General features: G+C 36.9%; 1 protein-coding gene across 1 annotated transcript in view; it reads left to right on the top strand.

The window, feature by feature from the left end:
• ERC2 (ELKS/RAB6-interacting/CAST family member 2) overlaps positions 1-11,743 on the top strand; it is a 905,732-nt gene that overhangs the window by 328,040 nt on the left and 565,949 nt on the right. The window contains 1 exon segment of the mRNA XM_017894219.1: positions 5,080-5,235. Within this exon segment, the coding sequence (XP_017749708.1) occupies positions 5,080-5,235 (156 nt within the window).

Raw genomic sequence — 11,743 nt, 5'->3', positions numbered from 1 at the left:
AGCAAACATTTTTCAGATGTTTATTTTTTCCCTGAAAATTTTTTTCTACATCTTTACAATCCATAACCAAAATAAAATATAAAGACAAAACAATTTCATGGTTGCCCTATCTCAAGACTATTTGAAAAATATTGCCTGAGACATGAGGTGCTAAGTTTCAGGAGTATGGGGGTCCATGTCTGTTCTTTTACTGATGTTGTCTTAAGTGCTGGGCTTAGAACAGGAGCTCAGTAAACCACTTTTGAGTGACAGAAGCTGACAGGCTGATCTAGATATTTAGTCCCCGCCCCCTTCATTTTAAATTGGGAGTGATTGTGGCAAGTTTTCCCTTGAAGAATCCAAATTATTGTTTTGACTCTTCAATTTAGTAATATTACCCAGAGCTTAATGTGATCATTACAGGCCTAAATTTTTTTTCAGGAATTGACTTCTAGAGGCAGTAATACTGTTGATAAACAAAATGAAATAGATTATTTTGCTTCAGGGCTTTCCAGAGCCATTCATGTTAATGTGCGTTGAAAATTCCTAATAAGCATTTCTCAAACATACTTGACCCTGCCACCCCCTTTTCATGGAGCATTTGGGTTCTGTGAACTTTGAGAAAAGCTACTCTATGTTATATTTCACTTTCCCCATCTCTAAGGCAGGCCCACAATTACTGCTTCTAGAGCTTTTTTATTTGTGAAATATAATCAAGATGTGTGTTTGAAAATCATTCCATATATTGTTTTAAAATATCAGTCATAAATAACTTGTAAAAAGGTTCAGAGGAAGAAAGCTCTTTGGTGATTAGGGCGTAAAATGTTGCTTTACCTTCTGAAACTCCACTTTTCAGGAAGTTACAACATATGTCTTCATTTATATATTTTTTTCTCTATTCCAGATTAGTGCGTTGACTTTCTGAGCCATGTGCATTTAGTATCTCAACATCCATATATCACATTCAGCCATATCAGGACTTGATATGGACTTCCATAGTCCTCCTTACATATATAAGATTTTAGTCATTTATCTTAGTGTTAGCGATTTTTAAAAAGGAAAATGATAAAATTCCTTCCCTCTAAATTCTTTGGACTGACGCAGTTGAAAAGTAGTAGACATGCCAGCCATTATGTTTGCTTTTTATTTTCATGTTTATATTTCCTCAGTCCTTCTCTGGTTTGGCATTTTGAATATCTTCTTGGGCACAACCCAAAACTGTCTGATATATCTGTATTTTTTGTATCAGTTTTCCTTTGAATCCTAATGATATTCTCCTACTTACTTTTCTCTGTGCTCATGATGTGAGGTATGAGCTCTGTTGCCCTTGAAATTGACTTTTTGTATAAGAACAGAAATATAGGCTGGGCACAGTGGTTCACACTTGTAATCCCAGCACTTTGGGAGACTGAGGTGGGTGGATCACTTGAGGTCAGGAGTTCGAGACTAGCCTGGCCAACATGGTGAAACCCCATCACTACTAAAAATACAAAAATTCATTTTACGTGGTGGCGCAGGCTGGTAATCCCAGCTACTTGGGAGGCTGAGGCATGAAAATTGCTTGAACCTGGGAGGTGGAGGTTGCAGTGAGCCGAGATCATACCACTGCACTCCAGCTTGGGCAGCAGAGCCAGGGAACAAAGACGTTTGTGAGAAAAAAGAAGGGTGTTGCTTAATTTGAGAAAACTAGTAAAAGTAAAAAAAGTTTCAAAATATGTTTGGTGAAATTTTAACTTAAGATGTCAAGAAGCTTTGCTATGTTAAGAAACTTTCTATCTCAATCCAGTTCTGATTTTTCTTTAGTAGTATGTAATTCTTGAGTCCAGTGAAAAGTTGCATCTAAGCCATTTAGAAGTTGTCAGTTATAGTCCTTGCTCACTAAAGCCTCAGGAGTTTACTTTCTCAGTAAAACTCAGAAAACTGAGGCTTGTGAGGAAGCAGAGTCGTCTCCTCTTGCCTCCATGATTGGGCGTTGGAATTCTACCAAGTGTTATGAAAAAATTCAGGTCTAAGATGTGAAGATGTCAAAGTGTATTGTGCCACACACACATACCCACCTATACATATATTTATATATGTATGTATATGTATACATACATACACACACATTTTATAGTCACTTAGATTTGAGTTGAAAATCCATCGAAATTTTATATAGGAAGAGCTGGGATATTAGCCCTTACCTTCACACTTACTTTACAGTTCAGTTCTTCTAAAGATTGTACTTAGCTATTTGTAAATGCTTAAATATTGCACTTAGGTATTTGTAAATCTCATCAACAGCCAATTTGTATCTCAATAGAGAGAAAAAATCTATATCATATTGATTAGAGTTTTAATTGAAATAACTTTTTGTGTGTTTTAAGGTGAAAATATAATCTTAAGGCTTCCATGGGAATGAACACAAATGTTAATAGTGGGTATATATGAGTGGCAGGATTATGAATAATCATAATTATCTATATAGCTCTTCAATTGTTGTTTAATGAGTTTTGATTTTATAGCCTGAAACATGTTGATTCAAAATGACTCTTAGTTATTTGGAAAGTCTCTTATGAACTTCTAGAAGTTCTTTTTCCATAGCACTTCCATTATTGCCTTTCTTTTCTTTTCTTTTCTTTTCTTTTCTTTTCTTTTCTTTTCTTTTCTTTTCTTTTCTTTTCTTTCTCTCTCTCTCTCTCTCTCTCTCTCTCTCTCTCTTTCTTTCTGTCTGTCTTTCTTTCTTTCTTGACAGAGTTTGGCTCTTATTGCCCACGCTGGAGAGTGCAATGGCACGATCTTGCCTCACTTCAACCTCCGCCTCCTGGGTTCAAGGATTCTTCTGCCTCAGCCTTGTGGCTGAGATTACAGCCATGCACAACCATGCCCGGCTAATTTTGTATTTTTTGTAGAGATGGGGTTTCTCCATGTTGGTTGGTTAGGCTGGTCTTGAACTCCCAACCTCAGGTGATCCACCTGCCTCAGCCTGCCAAAGTGCTGGGATTACAGGCGTGAGCCATTGCACCAGGTCGCTTTTCTTTTTATCTATGGAGTTCTTACAGCTCAGGACTCAAGTAAGTCACTAAGTATCACTCCCCATGTTTGTAAGCTTGACTGTCTTAGCACAGTACTATAGACTGGGTGGCTTCAATATTGCAGACTTGTTTTTCTCACAGTTCTAGAGGCTAGAAGGCCGAGATTAGGGTGCCAGCATGATAAGGCTCTGGTGAGGGCTCTCTTCCTGGCTTGTAGATAGCCACCTTCTCCCCGTGTCCTTTCTTGGTAGAGGGAGAGTGAGCAGCTTCCTGGTGTCTCTTCTTATAAGGGGTCTAATCCCATCATTAGGGCCCTACTCTCCTAGCCTCATCTAATCCTAATTACCCACCAAAGGCGCCATCTCCAAATACCATTACATTGAAGGTTAGAGCTTCAACATACATATTTTTGGGGGACTCAACATTCGGTCCATAACAGTTTTTAAAATTTAAACTGATAGTATAGAAGATTTCCAGAAATGGCATCTAAATAGAAAAATACTGGCAGAATATACATGAAAACATTAATGGTAGTTATTTCTAGACAGCAGGATTAGAGGTTTTCTCCATTTTCTGTGAATTCAGATCATATTGCTTTTATAATGGAAAAAATACAATAGGTATTATTTTTAAAAGAAAGTGAAATACTACAGAATGTTCCATTTCCTAATAATCTTGGAATTTTCAAAATCTTTTATTTCATCTTCTTGAAGTTTTCTGAGAATTAATAAAAGTGTCTGCAGAACTTAGAGCACTCAGTTCTCGGCACATAATAGAGTTGCATAAATTTACTGCTCCTCCTTTTCCTCCTTTTAACATGATGACAATGTTAATGATAATAACAATGATAATTACTATATTGCCATAGGAGATATACCATTGGGCATATATTATAGGAAAATAAGGTAGACAATAGCCACAAAGTCAGGACAGACACATTTGTTGTGAGGTTTTTAAAAATGAGTTACTTATAAATAGAATAGCCTATTCATTGTCTTTACTTTTGGAATTCTTAGTCTTTTTGATTCTGAGAAAATGAATTGGTTAAAAGTTGGTAGATTGTTCTGAATTAGCATTCAGTTACAAATTTAATATGAGCTCCTTAACTCTGTACAATAAAATGGCACACAGATGTGACACTGAGAAAACTTGAAGTCGGTTTTCGATGTGTCAAACTTTCATTCCAAAGACTGATTGAAGCCTAATACTTACTGTTATGGAAAATTTTTTTGTCATTTTTTTTTTTTTGTTTTGGTTCCCCTATAAGAGCTCTCTCTTCTCTACTTTCTAATGCATTGTTTCTAGTGCTCTATCTTGTGTATGGAGTCTGTCATTGGTAACTTTTTCCCAATTAATTCCACATCTGAGTGTAATATTTCTAGTTGTTGGCTCCATAAATCAATAGGTTGAAATGCCCTGCAAGGTAGTCATGTTTTTTGTCACGTAGGGACCTGACTGCTCGCCAAATAAATTATGACATTATGATGTACTATTTCCAATCACTATAAATTTTCAATATTTAGTGTATCAGTCATACCAAGTCAAGATTCAGTTATTTAGTTTCACTTACGTCTGTATTTTAGATGAGAATCCTTTTTCCCATTAGTAGATTTGAATTTCTTTCTCTCTCAGAGTCAAATTCCAAACATACCTTATAAAACCAGCCATAAAATATACACATAAACTAACTGTTTTTGTGTTTATAAGTGGATTCAGAAATATTCACTGGTAAAACTATATCCCAAATTAAAATCTGTCCACTTAAATGGTGTTCTGTTTTGTTTTTTAACACTTAGATTACTTTTATCACTGTTGCTTTTGTAATTTGATTCCTAGATATTAGACAAACATATCTAGGTAATTCTCTGTATTGTATTGAAACATGGTCTTGACTGGGAGCTTAAACTATCATCTCACAAATGATCCTCAGCTGTGAAAAAAATAAATTGTTCTGAATTTGGGGCTATCTACACCATGGTTAATATGTAACAACACTACCAAAATTACTTTCTTAAATTCTGTTTTGATGATCTTAAAAATAATTTGTATTCTTTATTTTTATTTTTCTTTTCTTCTTTACCAACAGGACACAAAAATCGCTTCATTGGAGCGAAACATAAGGGATCTTGAGGATGAGATCCAGATGTTAAAAGCCAATGGTGTGCTGAACACTGAGGACCGCGAAGAAGAGATCAAACAAATTGAGGTTTACAAAAGTCACTCCAAGTTTATGAAGACCAAGGTACGGTCCAGGGTTATAAACTTTTATGTTCTTAATGTGACTAGAAAGTTACAGTTTACATATGTACTTTTTCCAAATACCCATATAATATGCTTTATGTGATATTATTTAATATATGGACAACAAAGGAGAATGCAGAAGATTTTTAGTTCAGACCTATAGATTTCAAAAAGCAATCACAGAAAACCTTTGGTGGAATTTCTCCTTACTGAGAGGTTCAGGCTTTAATTAGGAGTTCCTTTGGTGTTCCTCTTCCTTGGGAATTAACATATTTATAGTCCACTCTCTTCCAAATTTCCACCATCACTTAAGTTTGCTATTTTTTTGAAGTTGCTATCGTTGCCAAATTTCTTGCCTCTCCTAGAAGGTGTTTGTCTCAAAATATTTGCTATTACAAGCCAATTTAACTCATTTAAATGTTATTAGGTTGGGAGGCTGAGGCAGGCAGATCAGCTGAGGTCAGGAGTTCGAGACCAGCCTGTCTAACGTGGTGAAACCCTGTCTCTACAAAAAAATACAAAAATTAGCCAGGCATGGTGGCATGCACCTGTAATCCCAGGTACTCGGGAGGCTGAGGCAGGAGAATCACTTGAACCCGGGAGGTAGAGGTTGCAGTGAGCTGAGATGTTACCACTGCACTCCAGCCTGGGTGACAGAGCAAGACTACATCTCAAAAGAAAAAAAAAGTTATTAAGCTATTGTGGTTTATCATAGTGTTTAAGACATAAATAGTTTTGAGTCCCAATGCTGCCCTTTAGTTAAATTATTAAAATTCCCTAAGCCTCAGTTTCTTTATCCATGAAATACGGGTAAGAAAATACCTACATCATTGGGTTGGTCTGATGATTCCAGGAGATTATTCATTTAAAGCCCTTAGTTCCTTGTCTGATCTCTAGAAAGTATCCATCAAATGTCAGGCATTGTTGTTGATAGTAGTACTAATGTTACTAATAATGTTATAATAGTAACATTAATATGGACTAATAGATTCCATATCTATTGCTATGGAATCTTTATAAAATATTTTAGAGTAACCTGCTCCATTAGTTTGTATTGTTATTGTCAGTTTTAAAGATTTTGGATTGTATTTTTTCAAAATAAACTTGGGGCTTTAAAAGGACCAAGCACCTGAATATTTATTATTTTTACATATGCATAATTATTAAATTTATGAATAGTCCAAATAGGTCTTTTGAGACTGTGAGATGCTTTTATCTATTCCTCTGTTTAAATCATTTTGCTTCTGAAAATAATAACTACACCAATTAAAAATTTTTTTTTCTTTTTTCTTTTTCTACCACTTGCTCTTAAATATGCCTGTTCTCTTGTTCTAGGTTTTAATCTTGTTTGTTACTTTATGAAATGCAGTAGAGTTGGAGTAATGCAGACCTCTGTGAGAAAGCAGTGGGAGAGGAGAGAAAATGTTTAAATGATTTTATCAGTTGTGAAATATGTGCATACTCCTTGCTGAGTTTGCAAATTATAGGGAGGAAATGATATCTATCTAGCGTTTACTTCATCACGATGTGTGTGTGTGTGTGTGTGTGTGTGTGTATGCATGCATGTATACACAAGGAAAAAACACAAAACTATTCTTACTTCTGTCAACTTTACATCTCTAACTAGATGTTGAGATTGTGCTGAAAACGTGTATCAAGGAGTGGAGATGAGGGGACTGTCCAGTGGATTTGAATGTAACCAGGGACTGCCTCAAAGTTTTGAATAGGTTTCCCTGCTCAGTCCTTCCTCTGGTTTCTTCCTTGCAGTCCCTCCCTCTCAGAGAGTTAAGCCGAGGTTCGGCGAGCACAGTACTAGGGTGACCTGCATACAGTGCCTGAATCATTCTGGGAATGAAGACCAGAGGCACAGATACGAGCGAACTCAAGAAGTTTGGGGGAAATTATTGTTTTGGCTTAAACTTTTCCCCTGACTCTGTTATTCCACAATGGGAGATTGTTCAAGCCACTTCTACAGCTGAAAATGTCATGAAATTTGTAAACTCTGCCCCTCATCATGGACTCTGTCCAGGTGAATAAAACATTTATATGATCTTCAGCAAGTCATGACCTTTATTAGCCCACGTTTGTCTGAGAGACCATCAATCCTTGAGTTAGATTTAACTTTTAATGGCTAGTTACTTTTAATGGTTCCAGAAGTGGTCAGGTCAGAAGAATGTTTGAGGGAAGTAGTGGAGTGAGGTGGAAAGACCACAGGCTGAAGATGAAAGCAGACTCCAGCAAGTCTCCAGCCTGCCTTTGCCAGCTGCATAGGGAGTGACTTGAGGAGTGACCAAAGTCACTTGACCACACTTTCTTCTATAAAATAGGGGCGACAGCACCAACCTTACAGGATGGTTCTGATGGACTAAATAATATTAAAATGAAATAGTGTAAAGTACCTGGCTCAAAAAACCAGCTAATAATGATAAATATTATTATTGGAGAAGTATAACCAAATAATAATCATTACAATAAGTGTTATATTTAACTTGACTAATGGGAAAAATGGATTTCTAAGAAATACAAATAAAATGAATTCTTACATCATGTGGACACCTCTTTTACTGTTAAAAGTTAGCTAGAAAGTACTAGTAAGGGTCAGTTTTTAATATTTTCTCCATTGAAAGAATGTTCTTATTGGATTGAACTATAACATTTATTGCTAATATTTCCTATCATTAATTACTTACTTTTCTTAATTCTCCTACTTGGTTTTTTTTTTTTTTTTTTGTTTTGAGACAGGTTCTCACTCTGTCACCCAGGCTGGGGTGCAGTGGTATGATCTCGGCTCACTGCAGCCTCCACCTGCCAGGTTCAAGCAAATCTCTCACCCTAGCCTCCTGAGTAGCTGGGATTATAGGCGCACACAACCACACCAGCTATTTTTTGTGTTTTTGTGGTAGAGATGGGGTTTCACCATGTTGGTCAGGCTGGTCTCAAACTCCTGATCTCAAGTGATCTGCCTGCCTCAGCCTCCCAAAGTGCTGGGATTACAGGTGTGAGCCACCACACCCAGCCCAATTCTCCTACTTTGAGTGATGAGTGTGATTCCTCATTTAAGCCTGGGCATACTGTTTGCATTACTTATTAAAATGAATAAATCATGTAGATTGGAGGGAAAGAAAGTATTTTAAATAGGCACGTGGAAGAGTGTGCAATTCCATCTTGATCCAGAGCAGGCAGTTGGAACTGGTAGGGTCTCTTGAAAGCTCTGTGATTAAATTAAGTATCAGTGAATGCCTGAATTGCTTTTACAAACATGACATCATAGAAAAAAACATGATGTTACATTTTGGAAAGGTAGAAGGTGGGTTGCAAAACTCAACTTGTGCAAAGGCAGGAATACAAAACATAGTCAGCCAGGGTAGAAATCCTGGCATCTTGCAAGTCCTTTGGCATGAACATTGTCTCTGAGAACTGAGCCTCTGGGAGATCTCAGATGTGTAACTCTCATCTGTTGGAAACTCCAATTCCTACCCCAACACTGAAGGGTTAGAGGAATCAAACTGTGAGAGCTGAATCTCAGAGGCCATGGAAAGCATGAATTACTTTCAGGAGCTCCATTAAGCCTCGGAGAATGGAACATACCAAATACATAATTGTTTTTCTGGTAGGGAAAGAATAATGGCATTTCCTTTCTGTACAAGGCTTTGTTCCTAGTCTAACACATTTTTCATCTACTCATTCCAGTATTCTATATTAGCTACTCCCTCTGTTTCCCGTGTTTGCCAGAGACGCTGATCTGCTGTGTTAGATCTCCTCCTTTATTCTGAATTTATAACACATTTTCTTATACTCTGATGGATTACAAACCTCCTAACCCAAACTGCATGATAGTAAGCCTATCACTTTCTAGACATGAGGGCCATATCTGCAGTGAAAAAGAAGCTGTTTTCCTTGGCAGAGTGTTTTTTTTCAGGGTGTAGTTTGTGTCACAGACGTTAAGTGGGGGAAGAATTTTCAGACCGGATGAAGTGTGCCTGATGTCCACATGGACTTCATATAAAGCATGTGATGTAATTCCGATTGGCTTTTCTTCTGGCCATCACCGAGACAGACCTTTCTTGGCCTCAGTTCTCATGTATGTTCGATTGCATCACTTTCCATTTTATGGAATTTATGGCTGTAAAAGAAGCAAAAGGCATATTTTATGGGAGAATATGATTTTTTTTACCTTGTGACTATGTTCCCTTTAGAAAAGCTTTTTTCTGTTATTGTCTGCATAAATATTTATTTAAAATTTACCTTATGGCAGCAATATCTGAAAGCTATTTAGAGCCACTGCCTATTTAATATTTATAGACTTAAATAGTTTCATTATTATCAATCTATTTTTATTGACTAAAGGAGGTATATGTAGAACCTGCCATGCCCTTCCTTCTGACTAAACCCCATTCTCTATATCCAGTTGATTTCCTTTTTTCCCTCTCAATACCCCAACCCCCACACTAGCTTTCTACTGTGGTATTTGTGGAAGTTAGCACAAATCAGTTTTTTCACTATAAATATCATCTTTGCTTAGGTGTGTCGAGTTGAAAGTTTTTGAGCGTTAATTTCAGATGAATCACTTTCATATGTGGAATCGACTATAAACTGTGCTGTCAGCTACAACTGGACATGATTTGGGGCCATACCCCCCTGAGAAGAGTGCTGATCATAACAGATTTTAATATCTTTTATCATTTTAGGTAATCCTAATTCTGATTTTCCCTGTTTTTATTTATACTATATTCTTGTTATGTATGAGAGAGAACTTCTTACTTTTGTTCCACATAAAAAGGACCACACACTCATGATTCATTAAATTATAGAGAAATAATGTGTTTCAGATACTGCACCTATCTGAGCAGTGCTCACTTGCTCACATATACCTGGGGCACATTGATAAACAGTCATGATTCTTTCCCAGTGAATATTTAAGCATACTTAGGATCCTTCTCAAGACTGCTTTTTGTTTAGCCACTACCAATCCTTTAGATTTGGCTAGCAGGATGAAGCTTGTTTGTTCCCTGACATAGTCTGACTTCTTGCAAATGGGATTTCCATTCATATCAACCTTTCTACAAAGCTGTGCAACCTGAACCCTTCTGAACATGGGAGTCTCACTCCTGTTCATGCTCAGCTGATATTTTCAGTAGCTTGTTATTGTTTATGTCAGTTTTCTTGCTGAAAACAACAAAAAATGTTGAATGAAATATATTTTTAAACGTATATTTTAAAATGTACTTACGAGCTCTTGAGTAAGAAAGAACCTCAAGAGTCAAAGCTAAGCCATAGCAGGAAGCTTGTGTGATAAGTAGAGCATGGGTTATGTATTAGTCTGTTCTCATGCTTCTAATAAAGATATATATACCCAAGACTGGCTAATTTATAAAGGAAAGAGGTTTAATGAACTCACAGTTCCACATGGCTGGGGAGGCCTCACAATCATGGCAGAAGGCGAATGAAGAGCAAAGTCATGTCTTACATGGCAGCAGGCAGGAGAGCGTATGCAGGGGAACTGCTCTTTATAAAACCTCAGATCTCATGAGACTTACTCACTATCATGAGAACAGTATGGGAAAGACTGACCCCACCCCCATGATTCAATTACCTCCCACTGGGTACCTCCCAGGACATGTGGGAATTATGGGAGCTACAATTCAAGATGAGATTTGGGTGGGGACACAGCCAAACCATATCAGGTTATTTATCCTTGTTGGCAATTTTCAGATAGATGAACTTGAGCTCTGGTTTTCATAGCCACAAGGACATTGAAGAAAAGAGACAGAAGTCTGGGCCTACTCAAGATAAGGGATAGTAGAAACCCTATTACCACCACCACATGAAGCTGGGATCTCAGATGGCTATACTGCTAGTGCAGAGGCAAACTAAAAATAACCTTACCATATTCCCTCTCCTCACAATTAGACTAGGGGACTCCAGGGAAAATTTTCTGTTTTAAAGCTTTAAGCCAAGTAAAAGATGAAAAAATTTGTTTTCAGAATCCATAACCACAGCTGGCTCTTGCATGGGTATGCTGTGCAAGATGATCTAAAAACTTCAGGTAGAGAATATAGCTTAAAGCAGCTACATTCTTGGTTGGTAGTGTCCCCAGGTATTGGCAGAGGCAAATTCTCTAAAGGACCAAATAGGCCTTAAAGTATTTTTCCAGATAAAGTTCCAAAAAAAACTAGTACACAGTACCAAAAAAAGGAGAAAAATCACAACATCTGCAGGAAAACAGGCCACTATAAGTGATAGCCAGTAGAAAGAATAAACAGCAGAATCAGAAAGCAAATACTTCAAGAGTTGGAATTATAGGAAAAAGACTATGAAATATTAATGTGTGTTTAATATGTTTAAATAAACAAGAGATTGAAAATATGAATAAAGAGCAAGAGACTATAAGAAACCAAGCAAACTTAAAGATAACCAAATCAAGCCTTATAGTCTGAAGGATTATCTTAAGAATGAAACAAGGCTGAAAATTAGTATGATAAGCATCCATCTTAAAAGTTAGGAAAAGA

This window comes from Rhinopithecus bieti, unplaced genomic scaffold (genome assembly GCF_001698545.2).
Source record: "Rhinopithecus bieti isolate Rb0 unplaced genomic scaffold, ASM169854v2 scaffold_21649, whole genome shotgun sequence".
NCBI classification, from domain to species: domain Eukaryota; kingdom Metazoa; phylum Chordata; class Mammalia; order Primates; family Cercopithecidae; genus Rhinopithecus; species Rhinopithecus bieti.
Note: the sequence above shows the minus strand (reverse complement) of the source record. Positions and strands in the feature narration are given on the sequence as shown.